This window comes from Solanum tuberosum, unplaced genomic scaffold (assembly GCF_000226075.1).
Source record: "Solanum tuberosum cultivar DM 1-3 516 R44 unplaced genomic scaffold, SolTub_3.0 scf00136, whole genome shotgun sequence".
NCBI lineage: Eukaryota > Viridiplantae > Streptophyta > Magnoliopsida > Solanales > Solanaceae > Solanum > Solanum tuberosum.
This window is the reverse complement of record NW_006239061.1, coordinates 1,223,614-1,250,623: the sequence shown is the minus strand read 5'-3', so window position 1 is coordinate 1,250,623 and position 27,010 is coordinate 1,223,614. Positions and strand designations below refer to the sequence as shown.

At 34.0% G+C, this 27,010-nt stretch overlaps 1 protein-coding gene and 1 long non-coding RNA gene across 2 annotated transcripts; one reads left to right on the top strand and one right to left on the bottom strand.

The window, feature by feature from the left end:
- Positions 1 to 161: 161 nt before the first annotated feature.
- Positions 162 to 20,100, bottom strand: LOC102591241 (phosphatidylserine decarboxylase proenzyme 2-like). Its single transcript, XM_006351750.2, has 23 exons — positions 20,031 to 20,100; positions 19,810 to 19,945; positions 16,428 to 16,640; positions 15,524 to 15,603; positions 14,487 to 14,511; positions 13,512 to 13,571; positions 12,962 to 13,030; positions 11,309 to 11,401; positions 11,164 to 11,214; positions 10,426 to 10,509; positions 10,061 to 10,152; positions 7,973 to 8,128; positions 7,746 to 7,830; positions 6,647 to 6,758; positions 6,015 to 6,115; positions 4,993 to 5,040; positions 4,029 to 4,175; positions 3,691 to 3,783; positions 3,462 to 3,536; positions 3,222 to 3,314; positions 1,022 to 1,108; positions 881 to 931; positions 162 to 492 (listed from the first exon to the last, which is right to left on the bottom strand). The coding sequence occupies exons 1-23, from the start codon at positions 20,063 to 20,065 to the stop codon at positions 349 to 351; spliced, it is 2,130 nt and encodes a 709-aa protein (XP_006351812.2). The 5' UTR covers positions 20,066 to 20,100; the 3' UTR covers positions 162 to 348.
- A 2,039-nt stretch (positions 20,101 to 22,139) lies between these two features.
- On the top strand, positions 22,140 to 24,178 carry LOC102591017 (uncharacterized). The gene is made up of 2 exons (XR_367605.2): positions 22,140 to 22,247; positions 23,010 to 24,178. It is a non-coding gene; the product is annotated as an uncharacterized lncRNA (long non-coding RNA).
- Positions 24,179 to 27,010: the final 2,832 nt, after the last annotated feature.

The following is a 27,010-nucleotide window of genomic DNA, read 5'->3' as shown; positions in this document are numbered from 1 at the left end:
AATTCAGTTAAGCTACAATATTGAAGTATGAGAACTGCAAAACTACATGTAGACAAGATCCATTATCAGTGTACAGAATGTAACATCTTCTTAAAACAAGTGCTAGTGACAAGTTATAACATACTGTGCATTCTACATCATAAGAAATGACAAATTAATCGCAGCAATGAAAGATAGCAAATGCTAATTCATGTTATTAGTATATTCATTCATGAAAAATGAAGGAAATTACTAATTAACATAATTTAGCAGACAAGCCATAAAAGTTACAAACTAAGCACAATAATCAGCTTGAATAATTCGTCCAATCTAGGACTAATCTCTACACAGTTGACAAAGATATCAAACTCATAATGAAAGGTTTCTTAAATTTGGCAGCTTCACGTTACCCTGCTTCTTTGCGGAGACACCCAACTGCATTCCTACTGATACCAAGGTCTCTAGTGATCTTCCACTATTTTCCAAGAGATCCTCATCTATCCTTATGGAATCCTGTATATTTCAACTGATTAGATGCCAAAATCACTGAACAGCAGGATAGTTAAATTTCATAAAACAAGATATTTCCATATTTGTTGTTTACTACTCCCTCTAAGGAGCAGCGCTTCCAGATGTAGAGACTTAAATTGGACACAATAGACAAACGTGAGAAGGGAAGGGTGAAAACTCCTACGTATAGACACAAAATGTTTAATTTTGGAGTGAACATCGTAAGGTGGCTAATATATGAGGCAAGTAATTCACCATCACTCCCTAAAAAGTTCACGATCTCTAAAGCTTCTGTGAATTGGTCATTTTAAACTGTCTAATCTTCCACTTGCACATCCACATCTTGCAAAATGGAGTTTTCCCACTAGAAAGAAAAATCTTGGTGACCTACCTTTTCAAAGACACAAATTACTGTACTTCCACCAAAAGAAAAATATCCAAACTGCAATCACGAAAAAGAAATGCGAATTAGACGTCAAACAGGATCATTTAATTCTCAGACAGCAAAAGCCCAACATCATAAGTACCGAACCTCATCCCCTTTTCTCACATAATCGCCCTCCTTTTTAGAGAAATTAATGCTACCAACCATTGTTGCTCCAATTGCAACAAATGCAACCTGCAGTCAATTAAGCAAAGCTTCTTTCACCAAATTGAGCATAATGAAACACAGTAAGGTCATAGAATTCAATGTCTGAGCTAACAAGTCAGAATTGTTGACTCAACTTAGACGGGTACAAGCAATTAAGCATTAGTAACAAGTATATTTAGAGCTCCTATAGACAGAAAATGGAAGGATTGAAGCTTTAGTGAGAAGATTACACAACACCTTAGAGACAAAACACATTAATGACTATTAAAAATAGCCGCAAGGAGATGATATCAAGATAGATTGATAGAGCATCGAGTTATGCTCACGTGGAGATTTTCTAAAGATTAGCAAATCCATCAAAAAGGAACTTCAAAATAGGAGTCACACAAACAAAGTGGCCTGGATCTGATAACCGTGTCAATGAGATAGGTCACTAGATCCATTGCTTTGACCAAACACAGCCTAATGAGAGAAATGTTGTAAGATAATAATCAAAAACCTCTTACTGATAAAGAGGAGAATAGATGTATCATTCTGAATTTTCAGATATTTAAAATGTCCACTTCGGATGGCATATCAAAGAGATTGTGGTTACTTTGTTTGATGCTTATATATATATTCTCAGACATCCATTTTTCTGTAGACTTTCCTAATGGTATACTCCCTCTCGCAATTTATGTGACACACTACTTATTAGTCTATCTCAAAAAGAATGTCACCGTTATATAATTTTTTTTGATAACCAAGAAATCCGCTTGTGACCCGCTCTTTGGACCAATCACAGCCTTCTAAACTCAGTGGATAATGGGCCCGCCCCTCTACCCTTCTCCACTTAAATACCAGGCTTCGCTTTGCATGGTGTGGGGCTTGAACCTGTGACCTAAGCCACAAATCCTCCACCTTTTGCCACTCGAGCTAGGCTTTGGGGAGATGTCACCTTTATATAATTAGAAACAATTCTACTTAAAAATTGCCCTTTCACCCTTAATGAAATGATTAATAGTCACACAAATGTCTAAGGTTTATTTTAGACCACAAATTCCAGAAGTTTTTCTTTCTTTCTTAAACTTTGTGTCAAGTCAAACAGTACCACATAAACTGGAACGTAGGGAGTATCATAGAATATCATTCTGTTTTTCTTTCTCAGCTCAATCACTACTCCAGCCACTTCCTCAACCCGTTTGACACTCTACGCTCTAGGTCTATTTTCAACCAAATTGGAACCATTTGGGCTCCTCAATTTAACCCTTAAGAGTAAAAAGAAAGGAGAAAAACTAATACAGGAAAAAACTTCATTCCACATGTAAAGGAATAAACCACATTACATTAATTGGAGGTATTACTGAAAAAAATTAAAACATACAAGCATAAAATTTCCAAAGGTTTACGATGACATATGATATCCACCTATCGTCTTATGGTTTTGGTTTTGACAATTAGATTTCACATGGTGATCAAGTCAATTTAAGCTAATTTTCTTAGCATAATTCTGTTTTCACACCCTTTTTCTTCATACTTCCAACTGAATTCTATATAGATTTCCTACTTTTATCTCTGTCCACACCTCTCCCAAAAATTCCATCCATTTAGTTTATTTCTTTGCTCCAAGTCCAACACTCACTCGTTTAGCCTGTTAGTTCATTCTCTCAAATTTAGGGTCACTCTTGAACCTGGTAAACCCATTTTCTCAGCTCCATGACATACCCGCAATTTATCAAAGTATTGCCATTAGCCCACTCTTGTGCTATTAGTTCATTTCAGGCTCTTAAAAATTAAGTTCATCACCCTTTCAAAAGAAAAAATCAAAGAGAAGAGAGAACAGGACTTCAATCTATGTGTGAACTCTAGGATTCGAATATAAATATAGGAGGGTGTTAGAGATACACAATGCCCTACTTCAGTTGTAAAAGGATTTTGAAAGGGCTCGTAATAGTCCTAAACTACTCCACCCATCAACTTAAAGTTTTGGGTAAATGCTTAAAAGTCATTCATATTACTGATACCGTTTATCAGAATTAATTACTTCTAAATTTAGCATGGCCAATAAAAGACAGCAGGACAACATAACAAAGTAGTACATAACTTTTTCATGAAAAAAATATATTTTTAAGACTAGAATCAAATGCATAAAATGGCATACCTTTCCAAAGTGTTCTGTGGAAATTATAGACACAACCCTCTTATTCTCTGTGAAGACGTTGCAGTATTTGCTATTCACAGCAATAGGATTCACCTAGAGGAAAGAGAAGAAAAGGGGAGTGGGGTGGGTGGAATAACATGAATCATTTAGGAGGGTTTAAAAATTACTCTGATAAAGAAGCAGCAATACGCCGCCAAGAACAAATAGGCGACATACAAAGAAGCAATATACTCTACATACCGTATACAAGCAACCAGGTAGTTCAAGAAATTTCTCAATAGTTCCAGATACAGGAAAGTGGAAACGGTGATAGTCCTGAATTTGGATACAGCATATCCAAAAGGTGTAAATCAGAATACAACACTGGAAATTTGCTTAACCAAAAAAATTTAATATTGAGAAATTTTAACAGAGATATTTAATAGTGTGAAATAGCTCCAACAATGAAGAAGGTTCACAACAGTTCTACCTGTGGTGCCAAGCGAAATATCACTAGAGCTCCATTGACAAATTCACTAGAACACATTTCATTCAGTAGACCTTGGATGGAAAACTTTCGACCCTGAGGTAATCCATAAGATACCAAGGTAGTTGTCATCGCAATGTATATGAGAATAAGCTTTTGAAACTTCTAAGAAATCAAAAAAACACAAACATAAAGGCAAAATAAGAGAAACAAAATCAGCAATTCGTATAGGCTCCGCAACTAATCTTCCCTAGGAGATCATTACTGGTATCATGAGAAACAGCACAATATTTACCAGAAATAATGAAAAACACACATTTGTTAACAATAATTGGATTTACCTTGATCCAACATCTTATACTATCAGCAACACTGTTGAATGCCATCAGACGGCAATCAGCAGCACATACAGCAATATCATCACGTTCTACAAAAGCAATAGGTCTTGCACCAGGCTTCAACTCTCTTATGAAAAATTCGTTGAATGTCTGGAAACCAAATTTACGAGACCATCAAAGAAATGATGTGCAATGATAGAGAGCACTTCATTAAAAATTTACAATACTAGTAAATTATGTGAACAATAATCACATATAAAATAAAGTGCATTGGATTGATCAAGATAAAGTACATCCAAGTGACCGGCAATCTTCCTCATTGTATAAGCTTTCTCTTTAATTAGATTAATTGATAGCAAACAGACGAATTGATTTAAAATATTTTTCCATTTTATACAAAATGGAACTCCCATTTGCTTTGCAGATAATTGATAAGTTTCCCGGATATAGATTATTTTTTGGTATGCACTATGCACTCATCAGTCGATTGTATGTCCATGTCTAAATTTCACCAACAATCAACTGAAACAAGTAATATACCACAAACATTTTGCACATTTCATCTTTGACTTGATGTATGCCAAATAATTGTGCTTTATTTCAAGTTACCATCTCATAGCTACAGCTACTCCTAGCAGAAAAAATAATATGACATGGGAAAAGATTGCTTCAGTTCATCTACTCACTTCTTCTATATGTAATACCAAATTGAAGCATATGAGACTTGAGAGGAACAGACTAAACTATATTCATTCTTTTCATAATTCATAGCACTGCTAATATCAGTTCATTCTCCTGCAATCAGTCCAAAGACCTAGTTAGGACTTTTTTTTTGAGATCAAGTGTTGTTTCATTGATAATGGGAAGCTTTCATATACAAGGAGCATACCGAATTGAAGTGAATAAAGAAAGAATAAACTATACTCTCTCAAATGAAAGCCCATGTTGCCTGAAGGTCTTGGCGTACCTTAAATTGCTCCAATGGATACTTGACTTCATCCATATTTATTTGATCCTGAAACAGAACTATTGAATTCAATCACAGCAATTTACAAGAACAAGATATTTTCTGAGTACTTCAAAAGAAACTATACATAGATATCGCCAAGAAATATAGAAATTATAATAAATTCAAGCAAAAAACATGCTCATCATAAAATCGCCATGCAGTCAAATCACCAAACAAATGATCTCATCTTCAGCATCTAAAGATTGGGGCTTTTAAGATCATAATGAGGGTAAAAGAATTGTCTCATTTCCCATTTCAGAACCAAAAGACTATTCAATCAAGGGCCTTGCAATCCAGTTTTCCTCTTTCACAATTTCACTTAGTCAGATATAGGGATCAAGAGTATAATTCAAATCTCGTAGTACTTCATAGAGAAGTAGGCCCAAGAATAGAGTCTAAAGTTGTAATATTTACTAGGATAAATGTTGGTCCTATTTGACAATTGAATTCTTGCAATGAACACATACTAGGATTCCGCACTCCAAAAAATCATTTATGATGCATATCCAACTTGATTGTATAGTTGTCAAAAGTAATAGAAGTGTTGAAGCAAACTTCTTCCGATATGAGGAAGATGGACGAGATTTCAGTGTAAAGGGAAAGGACCCTTTAAGGATAGAGGGGATAGCTTTTTGAACATGATACATGGAAAGGAAGTTGCATTTAATCCAAAGATGTAACTTTTATCATTCAAAATCTCTTCCAGGCAACCTATAGTCCATTGCAACAGTAGCCTGGGTGAATTAAATGGGGAGAGCAAAAGGATAATAATTCTAATTCTCCAAAAAATAGAACTTCTTTTCCAAAGTTAGCTATAAGATGTTACAGAAAAATTGATTTATTGAAGAAAAAGTACAGAATCTCACTGCAGTTGGCTTAGGCTAGCTAGTGAATCTACTAGGATGAATGAAGAACCATATATAATCAGAATTAATTATGACATCATAATGATGATGTTGATTTTTAACTGGGATGGATACCTTAAAAAATTCAATGAAGTTAGGTATTTCTTTAGCAGATTCAGCAGAATCCATTTTCTTGCCCTGTTTTTCAGAGAGGCTCCGCAAGATTTCTTTTGCACCTGTACTAAAGTTAAAATGGTAATAATCAGCAACAAGATCCACAGCAGAAAAGATGGGGCCGCAATTTATTAACTCTAACTAGATACTCACTGTACATTTCTCAAGTAGATAAGGAAAACAGATAGGATGATGGGGAAGTTTGGTAATACCAAATCAGCATCAGATAATTTCCTTTTTCCATGAAAAAACGAATTTTTGGCCCATGCAATGTTGATTATGTGAACAATAATCAAATAAAGTGCATTGGATTGATCAAGCTTATTATGATGTGTTTGCTTTCTGTTTGTACTTCTTTTAGTTTTCGACTTTGGGGAGCAACCAAATATCCCTGATCTCTAACAGGTTGAGATACATATATTAAAGATGGACTGAAACCATTATGTTTTTGAAAACTGAAGGCTGAAGAAGCTATTTCAAGTATGGGCCAAAAACTGAAACTAATCTACATCATAGGGACGAACAAGATGGATATACATATATAGGCTTCTTACAATTGAAGATATTAATAAGTGATTAAGTCAAAAGCATACCATTATCCATAAGGCCAAGGCCAAATTTAGACTGATAGATAGCCCTCATTGACAAGACTATCTTCCGATCAATTATTTCTTCCACTAGCCTTTTCTTTCGGCGGTCATAAACCTAACAAAGCAAGGATGAAACATCAGATGCCATCAGAGGACAAACGAACCTTTTCTTCCAGCATGTTCTAATTCTCAGATTCTTCTGCCAGAAATTGCATGTAAGGCAAAGAACGAGAGAATGAATTAACAAAAGAAACAAACATCCAATTGCTCTTTATAAATCTTACACGAATGCAGTAAAGGGCCATGGAGAAATAGGTGAGCCCTCAGACAGTGATTATTTCCAAGAGATATTAAATGTAAAGATTCAAAAGAAGGCAAGTCTCAAAGGAAGAAGTGATACCAAATCTTCGGCCAATTCAAAGTAATAACTTTTGCTAGCAATGGGATCATATACGGCACTTCAGAATTCACAAGAGAACGCTAAATTGATAACAGGATGAAAATACAAATATAAAGGAATTGGACACCAACAGGCTTTGCCCAAGAACTAGAATACACACTTCTAGCATAGCAACAGTGTTAGAAGCTACTTAATTTACCATCTGAATATTGCCAAGGAATCTGCAGTGATACTTCAAAATAGGTAGAGTTACCAATAGATATCCAACACTCTGTTACTGATAGGTGATAATTTCAAGAAGGCCCATTTCATCAGCTTTATGAAGTAAAACATGCAAAAATGGTTTAGAAACACAATCTGAAATGAAAATGTGATACCAGATCCAGAGAGAAAACACAGGAAAAGTCCCTAGTTGTAAGACATTTGGTCCTGCCTTCTGCACCTTGTCAATTTTGAATAGCATATCAAAACAGTGTTAAAGACAATATCTAATTACAATGCATACGGCTGAAGTCAGCAAAAGAGGAAAAGCCAATTGGTCTTTCTGATAAAGCATGTAAGAAGACAAGGCAAATAAAGCACACTTTAATGTCTAAGATCCTTCACTCAGTTTCTACGGAAAAAAGGCTGTTAGTTCCATATTGCATACCAGAAAGGTGAGGAACATTTCTTGTGAGGAATGGAGTGAGTATGAGAGAATACCAAGATATGTGAAGCACTTGAACCAGACCTTAAACCGATATCAAAAGTTGAAAAATGGGCCCATTCACTCAGTTTGAACATCCATCTACACAGAATTATACAAGTACGTGAACTTCAATATTTCACTTTTAAAAAAATCAGAAGAATATCAAAAAATAATATAATAATCAAGAGGTAAGTAATTTTATTAGAAATAATTAGACTCAGAAAAGTTGCATAATTCTCACCCACTTGAAGCCTCCTTATCAGTCAAGAATCCTCCTGTCATAACCTGATTCCCAGTCCCCTCATCAAAACACAGGGTCATATGAATCATGTTATTCAACCCATCCGAAACTTCAAGAACTTCGCCACAAACTGGACAGCAATTAATTATTGGTTCCCTGCAAGAGAAGAACATTGAGTCAACAGGAAAATATAAGAACATGAAGCCAGCAACAGAAGTAGTTATATCTTCCAAAAAAGAGAAATCTTCTCTTGAGGCATAGAACTCTGGATAAAAGTTTAGGAATGTCCAAAAAAGATATTGACAAGATAACTTCACAAGGAGGTTTCTGATCATCTCTAGATGAAAAAATTTATGTGTCTCCCACTTCTATCCATTCTCATGTACATTGTTAAAGAAAAATTGTCCCGTTAACAACCTTTCAGGCTACATACCACCATGTAAAAGAGTTTAAAGACAACTATGTTTTTTTTCACATGATAGAGCAAGATAAAACAACTACGCTTCAGTCCCAAACAAGTTGGGTCGGTTATATAAATCTTCACTTCTCCATTTAATCTCAATTCATGTCATCATTATACCAAATAAAATAAAAATGAGTTAAATAATAATAATAGTAGTAGTAGAAGAAGAAGTAGATATTACCTATAAATAATACAAAACTAAGCAATTCTTCTTCAACTTCTGTATGGTGCAACCAATGTGGTCATTTTAAATCTTATCTAATCTTGTATGACCGCACATCCATCTTAGCATCCGCATCTATGCAATACTCGTTTTGTGGATATGTTGGACTTTAGCAGTCCAACATTCACTACAACCTTGCTGGTCTTACAATTGTTCCATAGAACCTACCTTACACTTTGATAGGCATCCTTCTATCACATAGCACTCATGTCTAGGAATATTGTTTCAAGAGAATGGTATGATAAATGAAGATGCTGTTCACAAAATTAAAATCAGATGGTGGAATTGGAAAGTGCTATCAGAGTGTTATGTGATAGAGGGATGCCTACAAAGGGAAAAGGTAAGTTTTCTATAGAATAGTTATAAGCAGGGGCGGACCCACATAGAGTCCGTCTGGTGCTCGAGCACCCATTAATCTTGTATCAAACTATATATATCTATGTAGAAATTAAGAAGCATTGGTATAAAATTAACATAGAGCACCCAGTAAGCAAGTGGATTGATTGGTCCAATGGCTCATGGTGGGTGCTTAAGGTTGTTTTAGTGTTGTTGAGCCTGAGTTCGAATCTCACTCTCAACATGTTTTTTTATATATCTTTTGAACTCCTTTGGTGAAAATTTTCTCCACCGCTATTAAGCTAAGAGAGCACCCACAACTTTAAAATCCTAGATCCGCCACTGGTTATAAGACTGGCAAGACAGTAAGAACTAACTTTCTAAGCTAAAACTAGTGTCAAAGGCACACATAGTAACTTTTGGTTTTCATCCATTTTATTCATTACTAACTACCTTCAGCTTACTTTACTTTAGTTGCTATGAAGTATCTAAAGTGATCGTACATCATGAAGTTCAATACTTCGTCAGAATGTTCCCTTTAACAAAGGAAGCCTTGTGCTTCTATTTTGTGATGGTTGCTAATAGTTTTCACCCTAAGCATATATTTGTTGGGATATCCTTTTTAAGAAATGAAGAGTCTTGTACACCTATTTTATGATGGTGGCTCACATTTTCCTTTCTGCAGAAGATACTATGTAAAAGCTTGAACAAACCCTTGCAAAGACACTAAGGAAACATCACATAGAAATTTAACTCTTCTCCCCAACTCTTTAGTCAGACAATTATAAATTAACAAATGGGATCCATGTGACATTTGCATACGTTATTAGGACGAGAGAATAGTTTCCTTTTGGAGTTCCCATTGGTCATTCCCCTTCCCCGCTTTTCTCTCAGTTCCCTGCCTCCTCATTGCTAGAACTACAAAAGTCTCACTTAATTAAATAGTGGAGTAACACAAATAAAAAGAACTCATTTAGACACTGAAGTTCATTAAACCTGAGCATTGAAAGGATTCCTAGAAAAAATCACATTTGATTCCAGGAATGCAAATTTTACAAGGCCTTACTTTTCATTTTGTATAGCCAGAAGTGTGGCTAACTCATCCAAGCTAACAACACCATCCCCGTTTTTGTCAGCTTGCTTGAATATCTCCTCTTTCTGACAAACAGAATATAGATTGCTAAGCAGTCTTCACAGAAAATACAAGGTGTGCCTTGGCTAAATAAATTACAAAATATGTATCCAGAATTCTCTGCAGGTTTTTAGTATCTTTTCAAAATTCGCAATTATATTATGCTGAGAAAAGGTCATTATTAAAATCACATTCTGAACAGGATGTGATCTAGATTAGAAATCAAGTCCAATAACGTGTTGCATGAGAGGCTCTAAAAGAACTACAATCAGAACTCAAGATACTCTTCAGATGTGAACCTTCTCAGCTGCCAGTTTATTTCCAAACGCATCAATCAAATCAGAGAACTCATCCAACGAAAGCTCTCCATCTTCATTACAGTCCTGCAAAGAACAACAAATCTCAAATTCATAAATCATCTCATTACCAAACAGTAATAAGAACGGAGAAGCAACTGAGAGTGTGTATATTATAATAAACTGAAAATTATTTACATAATGTAAGCAAATGACCTTTACTTACCTTCTCTCTTTTAACAGAAAGAAATGAGTGTTTTTTTAAATTTTGATGACAAGGGAAATGAGTGCATTTTTTGGTCAACCTGGTCAGAAAGAACCAATACAACTTCCAAAGGAGTGAAGGGACCAGTGTGGAAAGTGAAAGAGACAGAACAGGGGATGGTCCACATTGCACAACACAATGATTCAATACCACTTTTCTTCCGATATATGGATGATTTTTGGATACTTAATCACAACTTTTTTTAAAAATTGAGCCCCTATATGTGTGATATGCATAGGATGATCTTGATAAATTTTTTTAAAGGAGAGAGAGAGAGAGAGAGAAAGAGAAAAGATTACACCAGTTCTTTTTGATGAATCAAGAAACAAAAAAGAAAAAGGTTGAATGAGGGACACGCCTATATAGGTGAAACAGTTTCTAGCCAGCTTACACTGCATTGTTCTTCAGAAATCAGAAGGATCCACTAACAGATCACTGTCAACCAGAATGACAGCATAGGTAAAGTTTTCACATACCACTATAGATAAGATGCGCCTAACAAAGGTTTTCTCCGTCTCAACAGGGTCCTGCCAAGAAAATGTAATCACATATCAGGGATGAGGGCCTAAAGAAACCTACCATAAGTAGTTAAAAGTAGATGGGTCCCCAGTGAATACAAACCTCAATGCAACACGAAATAGATATACGGCCAACAATTGTGGAGGCGGATGATGGGTCTAATAAGTCAAAAACCTCAGTATCAGAACTGCAATCCTGCAAGATAAGTTATTCTCTTAAGCATTGGGCTAAGGGTTGGTTTGCGAAAGAGAAGAAAAACCTGATTTCATGATTAGGGACTAGGCCACAAGCCCACATTTAACAATCCAAAAAATTGAATTTACTATTCAGCAGACATAGATTAACCACAAGAAGTGTGGGATACATCTGAAAGCATGGTATACTTTTAGTAGATCCCTTTGACAACAGAATAACTTTCTCCAAGTAGAGGAAAGGTGCAACTATTGCAAACTACGGAATGCAGCTCCATACACCATATCTCATTTTTAACAAGCCAACGGGCTGCTGTAGTTCTGTTAATACTTACAAGTAAAAACTTCTAAAAGCATTATCTTATGAAACTACATCAATCTTGATATAACATCCTTGCTCTTGCACTGGTCAACACCCTACTTTGGACGTATGACGGTATGAGACTTGCAGGCTACTGAATTATCCAAATACTTGATGAAAGTAACTGCTATTTGAAGTGGTAACCACTAAAATGCTACAAAACCTAAGCATAGTGAAGACCAAGCCGCTTCCATATTTTATCTTATAAAATCCAAGCATAGTGAAAGTGATAACTGCTATTTGAAGTTGCTTTTAACAAGTTTTTCCAAATTCTTAAGACTTGTCATTAAACGCCACCTTTAGTCTACCTCTTATCACATATAACATTGTAAAGCGCAAATACACAATTGATATAGGGCAAATCACACAAATGCTTAGTTCAGTAAGCTTTATAAGAAATGAGGATTCAGAATTTATTCACATTGTTATGTGAGTACAATTTGAGGAATGTGTCCTCGACAAGTGGATTTGCCCTCTCTGTAACAGATGTTCTAATTTCCCTATGACATAACCTTAGAAAGCAAACCAAAATGAAAACACAAATCCCATTTTGTCTAATAACAACAGCATACCAAAGGTGTATACGCAGCCTTACCCCTACCTTGTGAAAGTAGAGCGGTTGTTTCCAATAGACCCTCAGTTCAAGTAAAGAATATCAAAATCAGTAAGACAAGGAAATACAGTAGTGAAGAAACCATAGAGAAAATAATGGAGAAAAGAGCAGTAGAAACAACAAATAGTACGATGACCGAAGCAAAGAAAACAAAAAGTTGATAGTAAAATCAAAGAATACGATAGTAGGAGAGTTAGCCATTTTTTATTTTATTTTTTTTGATAACCGAGAAATCCGTCGGTGACCCGCCCTTTGGACCAATCACAGCCGTCTAAACTCGGTGGATAATGGGCCCGCCCCTCTACCCTTCTCCACTTAAATACTAGGCTTCGCTTTGCATGGTGTGGGGCTTGAACCTGCGACATAAGCCACAAATCCTCCACCTTTTGCCACTTGAGCTAGGCCTTGGGGGCAGGAGAGGTAGCCATTTTATCATACTATATATTAAAATAAGATGATTCTTACAAACAAGTAAACCCAAGAACTTGCACAGTTATATTACAAATGATTAATCCATGGTTAACAACATAAACATGACAAATACAGTGCCACTTGTTGCAGATATTTTCTCAATCTCAAGAGCAACTCACCTGAGAGAGAAATTCAAGTAGATCAACCTCACAGTAACCGATCAGATTGTTCCTCGAAAGTCTATTGGTCTGTACCATAAATAAAATAAAATCAGTAGTGAGTAATTTATGAGGATTTTCTCTTACTTTTATGTTTTTTTTCTCTTTTGGTAACAACTAGTAGGATAAAACCAATATTGGCATTTCCAAGTGCAACATAATGCAAAGATGAAAATGAAACAACAATATCTTCCTCCAGAAATCTTAAGGAACGCAATTGGGAACAAAAAATCAACAAAGAGTATTCTGGTTCCTAGCATATCAAGATAAAGATGAGGTTTAATCTTGTCCCTGAGAACTGTATATAAATCTCAGGATGCTACATAATTCATGAATGATTGGAATGACAGAAACCATATATCCTAATTTTGTTTTACCAATAACATTCTCAGCATGAACCATGATGACCAGAAATTATCAAGCTCCTCCATTCACCTTTTTCAGATTTAAAATGGTCAAATATAACTAGCAAGAGATACAAACTATTTTCACAACTACAAGTATGACGCACCTCAAAAACAGATATTCTTGCAAGATGTGCTCCGTGTTTTTCCAAAAGAAGCTTCTTTTCCTATAGAAGTTAAGGTTAAAAAATATCAGCAAAATCTGACACAGATAGCTTATTAATTATTTAAAGAAGAAACTAAAGAAGGTCAAAATAGCTTCTAGAATTTGCCATTATCCTCTCTAGAATTTGGATGTGTTTGAAATATACAAAGTGTCCCATCAGATATATGAGCAGCAAAGGGGCTTACAAAAATTTGGGCTAATTCACACATAGCTTGCACATTCCCCTAAAAAAACTTGTTGGGTGCTTAAATTCTTTTACATGGCATCACAACTAACTTTAAGCTCGTGCATTCCCTCCCTGTAAGTTCAATTTTCATTTCACGCATGAATCCTAGCACATTCAGAAAGTTGACAGAGATATACAATGGCCCATATCAGATATAGTTAGGGAGGAGGTATAAAGGTTTCTAAAGGAACTTATAAGGATCTTGGGTTATTTACTCATTTCTTATGATTTTACTTGAATGATCAGGTTCTCTCACAGATAGCTTAACCGAGAACGCAACACTCTAATGTAATGAGATGGTAGAACCAAGACTAGTGTGTATTGAGCAGAACAAAGATTCCCAGGATTGCAATGTCAGTGCAAGCCCACTGTAACATGCCTAACTAGACTTCAGTTATCATACTTTGCTCGGGCTTGATAAACAAAAGGTAAGTTAAACACTAGAAAGATCACTCAACGCCTACCCACAAGGAAACTTTTGCATGTACAAGGACTGAAAATTTTAATTTCTACAATCACCATAAGCATCTTAAATAAGTGAGTGTATTTAATCAATGTGGGGAAGCAACATTAATTGTGGCCAAAAATGTTTTATCAGCTTCAGCTATATGTGCATTGATCATATTAAAAATATATATGTTATTTCACAAGCAACTTATAGTAGATGTAAAAAAAAAAGTGTTTACTCACTGAGTTCCAGGTCGGCTTGTCAGTTCTGCAAAGAAATTTACAGAACAAAAAGAAACATAATCACTAATTTGTGGTGTGAAAAGTAGGGAAGCCAAGCACAACTACGCCCTTTTTACTTTTTCAACATTATAGAATGGCTGGAGAAAATCAAGTGAAATGTGTCATATACATCTCCTAGGCAAGAATCGATAAGCCTTCTTCAGAAGTTCCAGTTAAATAATACATAAAATGCAGTTGCAGATTGATAAGAATGCCAAATAACAAGGAGATGGTGTACTTTTGTGAAAATCATACTTGGCACATTATCATTTTCTGGAGAAATATGATCGCAAGCAAAATTCCAAAGATAACAAGAATCTCTATACACTATACAGCACATCAAGATAACAACACTCTGAACTGTTGTAAGATAAGCAGAAGATTAGAAGCAATTTTCCAACTTTTTGCTCCAAAAATATTTACAACATGCACGAATTTTCCAGCTGCAATTCCAGATGAAACAGTCGCTTTTCATGTCTGTTACTGTTAGTGCATTTTGAAGTATCCAGGCAGGTATAAAGAACCTCGTAAAAGTTCTAACTCTTTTTCATTTACTCAATTGTCCAGCTCCAACAAAATATAAGACCCAAGGGTAAACTCAAAATTTGTTCATCACTTGCTTGCTCACATCTCAAAAGCAGTTCTGTTAAATAAAACTGGTACATCATAAACTTAAACTCATTCATCTTTGTTTTTCTTCTCGAGATTTAGAATACTTCAGGTAAAAGCTAGTTTCATTTTTCGCAAATTATCCTTAAATTGTTAAAATAATTCTAAGCAACCTTTGATCATTGTACTCACACCCAACATACTGAGCAACAAATAGCATAAGCAACCCCCATCCCTAACTAAAACTGTGGATTACAAGAAGTGGCAGAAGTGAATTCTCAAACTATGTTAATGCAATATACATGTTTTATCTGTGTGCATGTACTGTGAACATTGTTGAAGACACAAATTCACTACCAAGCAACTATCTGCAGGCACGTGTACTTAACTGATCAGACACATGAGTGCGAAAAGTTTGTTCACCAAGAGTAATACAAGCTAGCCATTTGTCCTTAAATTTCATCTCAGCCTGAAACAAAGTAACCACAAGTTCATACATACGTGTAACTTAAATCTTAATACATACAATATGTATTACATTTACCAGATTGTGTACAATTTTTTGCAAACTTTGTAGGATTAGTTACAGAATACTACACTCTGCATCCTTTCAAAACTTTAACAAACATACATATAGCACACAATATATTTACACATAAATATTCATCTATAAGACTCGGTGTAAATTTTTTGCAAAATTTGTAAATTAGTTAGAGAAAGTTATACTGTGTATCTTTTCAAAACTTAAAAAATTTATAAATGTGTAGTGTATTCACACGCTCAGAGGCGGAGCCACCTTGTACTAAGGGGTTAATCCGAACCCCCTTCGGCAGAAAATTATATTATTTATATATGGTTAAAATATTTTTTTATGTTTATATTGTAGATGTCGAACCCCCTTCGGCTACTTCGTGTGTCTATTTCTACAGATTTTGAACCCACTTATTGAAAATTCTGACTCCGCCATTACACACGCTCAACATGCATATATGTGTAACATTTACCCAATTATGTACAAAATTCGTAGAGATTAGTTGCAACAAGTTGCGCACTGATTCATTTCAGAACTTGAAAAAAAAACGCGTAAATACGAATATACTTTACATTTACCAAAGACCAAAGTGTGTATGAAATTCAGCAAAGATATGAAGGAATTACCTACATAAAGGACTTTTCCAGAACTTACGCGTAAATACAAATTCACATACAGAACGTAAACATATTCGTATTATATCTAGCAGAGAGCGTAAAAATGTACAAAATTCGTATAAAGTAGTAGTTAAAGAAAGTTACGCTAATGATCCGGATGAGAGCGATTCCAGCAAAGTCTTCCTCCTTAAGGATCTTAGAAGTTTGAGGATGTGAAGCAGAACTGCGGCGACTGTGCAGGCGAAGCCGTCGACGGAGTCTTCTTATCCGCGACGGTTTTGAACCGTCGGCGGAATCGCCGGAGGAGCAATCCTGTCTCGAATTTCCATGACCCATTCTATGTGTATCTGCAATTGCCTAATGAAAAATGAACAAAATGTATAATAAGAATATGAAAAGATTGTTGAATGAAGGTTTTGACTATGCCACACTGCCTTCAGAGTAGGTGAAACGCTGAACTGGACTTTGCCTTTTCTTATTTAGCTATCATTGGTCATATAACGCGATTTCCTTTTTATAACATTATTTTTATTCAAGTGGCGTGGGTGTTCCCTTTCTTTTAAAAATTTAGTAATTGTTCTTTCAGATAATTTTAATCGAAGAGATTAAATTTAATGTTAATGCATGTGCAAAAATATATTCTGATTAGAGGAAGAATTGAAAAAGGACATGCAAATAAATAAATCAATTCTATCTCATATGCTCATCTCTTAATGAGCACGCAAGGTTTAAAAAAATTGAATTAATCTAGTCGTATAAAAAATAGAAAGAAAAAAAAACTCTAATTGTGCTAAAGATGATCAGATTATCCTATAAATTTGTATGGTAATTGTCAGTTTAGATCGTGAAGATTCATCATTTTCATATTCATTATTTTGTGTTATACTTGAACACGTGGGAGGTTATCAAATCGTTAAATTTACACCAAAAGAGGAAAACAAAGGAATATTTTATTTTATTTTATTTTTGGTTAAAATGTTAGTTCTCCTAACATAGCACTTGACGGAAATTCACAGGCAGGATTGAAAGAATTGACATCCATCATGTCACATGGATGTCCATTCATGTGTAATGCTTGTTACTATTATTATCATTGTGGTTAAACTAGAAGCAGGGCGGGCTAAGCTAGTCAAATACACTAATCATCAGCCAAATTAGTAACTGGTCCATCAATGCTCTTATCCCCAGTCCCCACTAATTTTCTCTATAACAAATGTTTAAATGTTGAAGGTAGAAAAACAAGCTTTAACACCAAATTTATATTTTATAATTATAATTAGTGCAAAAATAGGATAATGCATTTTGGTCTTGAGAAAAACAGGAACACACAAATTGATTGGGTCAGAGAAGAGAATGAGAAGACTGAAAAGTTCGTTACAAACGGGACAAATGACAATGAAGAAGAGAAAAATACAAGGCACATAGCATAAATTGGGGTCCATTTGTTTCATCTATTGTACTACACCGAGGTTTTGGACCTTTTGCCCAATGTTACTATATATGTTTTGTTTGGCCGATTAATTTGCTAGCATAGTCAAAATATATGCATATATTAATATTTATTTACATATTATATAGAGATAGGTGTAAAAAAAAATACCTAAACTATTCCATTTTATTGTGTTTCATATTTAAACTATTGAGAATATGAGTTTCATACATAAACTTTCAACTCTCTTCACTACACCCTCTCTTTATTTTTTTAAAAATGTCACATCATACTCCACATGGACAAAACATTCCACCTTGACAAAAATTAAATAAATTATTACTAGTATTTAGTTAAAATTAAAGATTAAATTATTATCCCAAAATAATAATATTTTTTTATAAAATAAAATGGAAATATTTTTCTTACCCCACTCCATCACTTCATCTCACCATACCCCCACCCCCACCCATATATATATATACACACACAAACATATATATATATTACTTCATCTCTCTCCCCCATATATAAATATATATATATATATATATATATACACACATATATATATATATATTACTTCATCTCTCTCCCCCACCCTTACAAATAATAATTTAGATATTATTTTTTTAAAAAAAAATAAATTCTAGTCACTCCACTTAACCCTCCATTTTCAATTTTTTTTTCTCTTTTTGTGTTAGATATATACATATATTTTTAGGAAAGTGTTTTTTACTCGCTGCCACAAGATTTTTTAAAAAAATATAAATTTTATTTATGTTATATTTGGTACACAAGTGAAAAAAAAATCCTGAAAATATATGTACATATCTAACACAAAACGAGAAAAATGAAAATAAATAAATAAATTAGGAGCAAAGGGTTAATTAGGATGGGGTAGAATTTTTATATTTTAAAATAATATAATATCAATGTTTTTGACTGAATGGGTGGGTGGCTTGGGGTGGGGGAGGGTGAAGTATGAATTTTTTCAAAATATCTTATAAAAGAAATTTTAAAAAGTTAAAAGGACGAAGGATTGCTCGGGGGGAGGTGGTGGAGTGGGGTAAGAAACATAATTTAAATTTAAAAAAAAAAATTAATTTCTGGGGATACTTATATTTTAATCTTTAATTTTTAATTAATATTAATAATTTATTATTTTTTTGGTCAAGGTGGAATATTTTATCCATGTGGAATGTCATGTGTCAAGGTTTTTTCAAATAAAAGAGAGAGTGTGTTACACAACCACTTAAGTGTGTTTTTCAAACTCATAAGTGATAGAAGTGTGTTTCTCAAACTCATAAGTGATAGTTTAGGTATGAACTCACACTCTCAATAGTTTAGGTATGAAACTCAAAAAAAAAAATAGCTTAAGTGTGTTTAAAAATATACACAATTTATACATTTTGTAATAAAGATTGTCGAATGACTTAGACTCGTAGTTATTTTTATAAAATGAATCAAATATAGTGTTAAGAAAAAAAACTCTAATCATACTATCTTAATTTCTTATACTCCTACTAATCTTGATAAAGCGTCATCTTCATTTGCAGCCACACTCTTCAAAACTATAAATCAGCCAAAAAGCAATATTTTTTACATGTGACAAAGAAAGATTGGAGATAATTTTTGCTTCCATGGACTCTATTAACTGCACTAATATGCTGAAAATATAATATATATATTTATAATTATGGTAGCAGAAAAATGAACTCATGTATTAAAAGGAATATTCACAAATTAAACTGGCATAAAAGACGAGAAATAATTGAAACAACTATAGAGTAAGCAACTCTTTCTTTTACGAATATAATAATTATATACTTATACATACTCCCTGTAACTTCTTCATACGTACATACTCCCTCTACATATGTTATTTGTATCATTTTACGCACCTAAAAATTCCTAGATTTCTGTCTATGCTTCCATTGAACGGCCTAAGATCACTTTCTCATGAAAAGTACAATATGACAACGTGACACATATCATGAAATAAAAAAAAAGTATTTAAATTTCCCACAACTATAATGTATAAGTATCATCTTCTTATTGAAAAAATATTAAACTTTCAAGATTTGTAAAACTTACAATGTCAGAGGTGTTGACATCCAATTCACTCTTTAGAAGGTCGTTCTTTACGTCAATCTCCAAATAATTCTTCTTTGTCTTTCTATTCTCTTTTACCATCTCGATTCGAGTCTTTGTCTGCCACATTGCTAACTTGCTGTACACAAGAACATGAACAAACTGAAAACCCCACTCCAGAAAAACAAAAGGAAATTAGAGACTTGTATAATTGTCATTATTACCATTTAATGAGGAACTTGTATTTCAATTTTGACATCTTGATTTTGTTGGAGTATCTAGAAAATAAAAACATCAAAACTATCAAACCGAACACCAATTTGAACAAACTATAGGTTTGATCCTATTGAAAATACAACGTAACTCTAGTCACGATAGGTATCAAATTAGAACCAAGTAAAGAAAAGAAGCTGCTTTCATGTTTTGATAAAGGGGAAAATAAATATTTATGAGGGACCAACAACTAAGGGTGCATCTTGTGTAGAGTCTAACACAAGCTCTTGCATGTCAAGCAAATAAATCGCCATTAATTTTTTTAAAATGGATTGACTTTAGCTTAATTAATACTCCCTCCGTCCCCATTCATGTAATGTAATTTCATTTGGTACGAAATTTAAGAAAAAAAAAACACTTCTGAAACTTGTTGTCTAAAATAAGTCACACATGTTTGTGTAACTATAAATTGTTTTATCGAAGATAAACTGAATATTTTAAAATTAAATTGTTATTAAATATAAAATAGACCATTCTTTTTGGGACCGTCTTGAAGTGATATAAACGGGAAAGAATATAGATTTCCTACGACGACTTTGATCAAATGATGTAGCACTATTAGAATGCCTTGCAAATATATTAAATTTAACCGATTGTGAAATAATTGTCTTTTTTTTTTCTCGAATCAAACAAGCATATATTATTTCCTTAAAATATTTTATTGTAATTTTCATGGGATATTTCATATTTGAAAAAATTGGATTTGTTTTCTTGTGTATAAATAGGGTATTTATATTTGCAAATAGTGGTTATGGTAGGAAGCTAAGAATGATGTCTCTGGAGCATCTTCCTTTTTTACCTGGCCAAGAAAAGAACATATCCAAAATGTAAAGACTCTTTGTTCATCCAATATACATAATGTTCGTGCTTTATGTTCAAATTGTAATTTAAAAGTCATACAGTTCTATCTACTACTTTGTGTTAGAATCAAAAGAATGAGATTTTAATGTGAAAAGTAATAAAATGAACTTTGAAAGACATATATTAAGTTTGGGCATCACACCTAATTAACATAGGGTTGTGAACTTTGAAAGACATATATTAAGTTTGGGCATCACACCTAATTAACATAGGGTTGTGAACTTTGAAAGACATATATTAAGTTTGGGCATCACACCTAATTAACATAGGGTTGTGAACTTTGAAAGACATATATTAAGTTTGGGCATCACACCTAATTAACATAGGGTTGTGAACTTTGAAAGACATATATTAAGTTTGGGCATCACACCTAATTAACATAGGGTTGTGACTTGTGGTGCATGATGAGACTGCTCAACCCTTAACTAGAGGTTTTGATTCGAGCCTCGGGATATGGAGAAAATTATTTGGAAGCATCACCCTCAAATGGGTCTTGCAATGCGCAATTCGAATATAGTCAGGACTCCCATGCAAACTCTAGACACTTGGTGAAAAACCGAAAAAAAAATTGGGCATCAAAGGTTTTATCTATTAAAAATTAGGGAAAATTATGCGAGTAAGTAAGCATATACTAGTTAATTAGTTAACATAGCTACAGTTTAATTAAATTAGCATTCACCACTAACTTACAATCATAATACATGGCTCACGTCCAGAATTTGTATAATTCAGCTCCTAATTGTATAAATTCAAAATTTTTCTAATTGTATAAATTCAGAATTTCAATATGCTTGCACTCGCTAGGATATAATTATCGTGTTAATACATTTGATTTGTATAAGTTCTGAAAAATTCCTAAATATATAAATACAAAATTTGTATATACTTATCATGTTTGTATATTGGCAAGCGAATTATACAGAAATATTTATAGCAAGCAAAACTATAACTATGAAGCGTAATTAGATAATTTGTAGCTAAGGAGACTAATTAAATTTAATCTCTTTGCTATTTATGAAATTTCTAACAAATGTTTGGGTCGATACTGATAGGGTATCACTTTGTCAAAATATATGGACTATTGGTATTCTCTACCTGAAAGATATAGTTGGACACTTTTGGGCCAACATCGAAAGATAGTGAACAATTTTGGGCCTTTACTAAAGAGAGAGTACACTATTTTGGGCCTTGGCTCCCATATTTTCAAGCCAGTTCATCCCTCTGCACTTCTCCGAGGATCCACCACGAGAGCTCGCGGCGAAGCGCCGGAAAATGACGAAGCTCTTCGCGTTTGAGAAGATGCCCAGGTTCAACAATGTTTCACTGAATCTGAATGCTCATCGTTATAATGTGTTGCTTTATTTGTTGGTTAAAATTAGGGTTTATCAACAAATGAGTTATATGTGAATGCAAGAGTGTTGTATGCAATTTTTTTAAAGTTTATTGTAGATTGAGTCAGGACGATCCTACTGTTCAAAACAAATTTAAGTCCGACTACTTTCACATGACATCGGAGTGAATAACTAAATAACGTTTAAACATGAAATTAACCCTTGATAAGTCTTAGAAAGTGGATATACATACAGGAGAATCTGGGGCTGTGCCTGAGGGGTTAGAGCTATTTGCACAAGTAAGAATTTGTCGAAAAGGGAAGCCGAAGGGTTTGCATGCATTGTTAGATATTGTTGCCAGGGATGCCACACCATGTATGTCTTCAAGTTGATTTAAAGAAAAATATAATTATCTTTGTAAAGCTAAGCATTCATATTTATCTTCTGCCAATACTCAACCTCCCAAAACAAACCCAAACAAGAAGAAAAAAGAATCATTAGGGTGAACATGTAAATAATAAGTAGGGTGAATCTCTCTATAGATGAGTGTCTCTGCAGGATGAATGAAAATGCTGGTTGCTGGCAATAAAATTGGATCATGATATGGTAATACTCTGCATACCTAGTTGTTTTCGTGTTATCTATGAACTGGAAAGAATGTTGGATTATTCATTTATCGTCTTTTTCCCCTTATAATGGATTCTGAAATATCTGTTACTCCTAAATATACCTATTCAGAATTGGTGGAGTGCTTCTTTCAATTCCCAGTACTTGAAAGAATGTTGGATTAACTTTCAAGGTGCACCTCGTCCAGGAGTGTCTAAAGAAAAATTTTGTAGTGGTAGATGGTGCAAATGTTGGCCTCACTAATCAACGTAATTATAATCTCCCAGGCGCCCTTGCTTTGTTTTACATTCCTTTTTTGTTTTCTTATACTCCCCTTGATTCTTTTCTGAGGTGACCGTGGAAGAATGCGTTTGGAGTTAAGGATGTATTTTGATGTGTTTTAGAATTAAGAAAAAAGAAGAAGAACAAACTACTTGTATAGCAATATGCATCGTTTGATCTTTTTAACGAGGAATTGCTACTTCCATAATTTAGCATAACGTTTAGTGCATAGTTTGCCTCTCTACATCCACGAGGTAGGGGTAAGGTCGCTCTATCCTTCCCATGTGGGATTTCATTGGGTATGTTGTTGTTTGGTGCATAGAATGGCTGAAAGAAATAGTAGAATTTTGAAGCAACAAGAGACACATTCTTAGCCATAAGTTTAGAGCTTTTTCTTTCCTAGCTCTTTGGTGCAACCTAAATTTTGTACATGATGTAAATGGCATGTTAGATACTATCGAGGAATTGCACAATCTGTAACTCTGTTTTGTAGCTCTAGCTCAGTGTTATTTTCTCTGTAACAAAATTCTTTATTACTTATCAGGAAAAACTTTTTTTGGTAGTCTTTTTTTGTATCACCTAGAAATTTGTCTGGGCCCATCCCTTATGACTAAATGCAACCTTCAAGACTCGGGGATAATGAGCCAGCTTCTCTTCCATTATCCACTTTAATACCAGGCTCGATACAGGCTTATCCTGCAGTGACAATATGTCAGCAACTTTGTCCATCTAGTCAAGAGTAAATTCTTCTCCACATTGATCAATCCACTTGCTTAAGCTAAACGGCTTGAAGCTTGTTAATTTGGCCTCGAAGCTGAAGTGGTTCAGAGAAATTTATATGGTGCTTGGCTGTCTAAATCTACCATTTTGGCTCCTTATGTTTTTTTCTGTCCTTTCTATCTGTGCCTTTTTGTGTACAATGGGTTTATTAATCGATCAATAATGCCTCAACTTTACTGCAGTAATATCATGGTACTCTTTATTAAATAAATTGGTAGGCTTACAGAAGTCAAAGGGAACCATGGGAGTGAATCTTTTAATCGTAGTCCTTATAGATTGTTCTTTTGATTATTTTTCATGTTCACCACTTGAAAAGATAAATGAAGTTATGGCCAGTAACTGTTATGGAGTTAGGAAGGAGGGGATGGGTTTTAAGAGATTTACACAGGCATCTGGGTGGATATGAATTTAGCAAGGATAAACAACATAACTATTTTTCGGTATGTTTGGGATTCAATTCAGGCAGGGGCGTATTTAGAGGGGTGCCGTGGGTTCACGTGAACCCATGCTCCCCTCTCTCGATTATATATAATAGTGTTATATTTTTAAAAAATATTTAAATATAGATGTGTGAACCACGTTTAAAGTATCATATAATAATACAATAATGATTGAGTGCACCTCTCTAAGTAAGGATAAAAATTTAAGTCTTATATCTATCTTGTCCTTTTGAGCAACACCTCCCCAAGTGGTTATCGATTATACTTTTGACGTTTCAACTAATTTTTCTTTTGTTTTTTCCTTTAATCTTTCAAAATTTTCAAGTGCCTTACATCGGAAGTTCCTAAAAAACTTTGCACTATAAGATTTTTAAATAATTAAATCAAATGTGTATATTAAAATTTAAAACTAATAGTATTATATATTTTGGACTTATAATTTTTAAAATTTAATGGTTCATATTAAGAACCTAAAAGTCAAACTTATCAAATTTATATTTAAGATGCATATTTTCGTATTTGTGCTCCCATCTTGATGAATTCCTAGATACGCCTCTGGATTCGGGGACCTAATTTGAATTCACTTTGTTGTTGGTTATGGCCTCGGTTGTGACTTGACTCTGATGGGATGTTTCCCTAACTCTTTCTGTGAGTTAGTCAACTTCCTTGCATATTATCATGTAAAACCTTAGAATGAGGTTTGTAGCAATTGTTTAGTTTAAGTCATGTCAATCCTTGCAATTCATAATTAGTATAGCAACTTGACTAGACGAATGAACAATAAGCACTAACTAGATGAAGGCATGCTTATGAGTTACTGCAGATTCTGGCACGAATTAATTTATGAAGTGAAGCATTATTTTTATGTGCATATTTTTCATTACCTTCATCACAGTTCCTGAAAACCTTACTTCCCGTGTTGAATAACTAAACAAATAGTACCAAAAACAACTTGAATTAAACCCATTTTGTTTCGATTCTTGAATTAGACTGCGTATTTACAACATATCCTGTCTAAATCCTCAAGTGGGATTTGGAGAGAGTAGTGTGTACGTAGACTTAACGATTATTTCCGTCGATAGATCCTTGGGATAAGGAAAAACACAGATAAATTACACTACCGTGCAATTTCCTTTCCAGTCTAAGCTAATAAATAAAGTTGATATAAACCTCAATGAATGGTTGTTTAAACGTCTTATTGAAACAGTTTTGAATATATTTCTGTTTTAAATAAGCTTTAAAAGATGTTTGGTTGTAACTTTATTTGATACTAATAGTGACGGCTAACAACTACTCTAATAAATAGTAAGTAACTTGTTGTAATAGATTAAATTGTACTCAAATGAATGCGAGCATCCCACCAATTCCAAGTTTTTGGAATGCCCCAAATTCGATTTGAGCATTGGTATGAAAAAATTACTACATTCCTAGTATACCATAAATTTAAATCCTTGCTTAAAATATATTTCTGGAGAGTTTCAAGAAATCAATAATAACTTGCAGTAAAGCAAATTAGTGTCATTATCCCATGAATTAAGCTAAGCGTGCGTATAATTTTACTTTCAACTTCCTTGGAAATGCAATGAACCCAAGTAGGTCAAAAGAAATCGCCCATAAAGAAAAAAAAGAAGAGAAGTTATAATGAACAAAAGGAGGCCAAAATTTTACCACAAGTGGTATCTCCACCAGGGTGGGCACAATTATACCTTTGATGAATGTGCCCATTTTGATATGTTTACTATAAACTAGTTATATTTGGTACTTTGGATCTAACAAGCTAGCTAGTGGTGTTTGACTCAAAAGGCTTCATACTTTGACCTTGGAATTGATATATGTGGGATGCATATATTATAAGCATAATTAGCTAGCTTTACTCAAAAGCTACACTTGGTCCCATCAATGATTTCTTGTGTTAGTTTCTCTCTGCCAAATTCATCTAAGTTCATCATATCCTACCTATACAATACATTAAAAAAAGTAGTTAAAAAGAAAGGGTATTAAGAAGGGAAGTTTGTTTTCATATACAAGTACATATATGTATATTATATCTTCCAATCACTCTTTCTTTGTTCCATTGATGTCTTTATCAGATAAAAACAAACAACTTAAAGAACAAGTTGAGATAGGGCCATGAAGAGCAGCATGTTTTGTGCAATCATAATGGCTTTCAATTTGATTAGGTCATTCCCAAACCAAGCAAAGTTCCAAAGAAAGCAAATTATATTAGTGAAACTCATAACGTCAACATATTGAGATGATGGAGTTGCCTTTGCTCACAAGAAACTAATAACTTGTTTTAAAAAGTCTATACCTACACATGCAAAGTGCAAACTCCCACCAACAACCAACTTAGGATGAATTCTCTAGGTTCAACTAAATTCATTATATATCACGTGCAAAAACATATAATGAGATTTCGTACTCTCTAATTTTGAATTCTAGATTCACGCTTTGTGAACTTGGGTTAAAAGAGACAAGGACCTTTATTTTTTTGTGGGCGGGTGGTTATTTGGGAAAAATCAATATATATACTTTTAATGTCGAATCAGGATCAACTAGAATAGAAATAAAGCATTGAGTCGAACTCTTATTTGTTGGGGTGGGGTGCGGGGGGGGGGGGGTTGGGGTTTT

Bases quoted from the DNA above. Each gene is read 5' to 3' on its own strand.
- LOC102591241 (XM_006351750.2), bottom strand. From the start codon at position 20,065: ATGTCAAAATTGAAATACAAGTTCCTCATTAAATG. The intron at 13,031-13,511 runs GTGCGTCATACT...TTTATGGTACAG, and splicing joins CAAGAATATCTGTTTTTGAG to ACCAATAGACTTTCGAGGAA. The intron at 5,041-6,014 runs GTATCCATCCCA...GTTCTGTTTCAG, and splicing joins ACTTCATTGAATTTTTTAAG to GATCAAATAAATATGGATGA.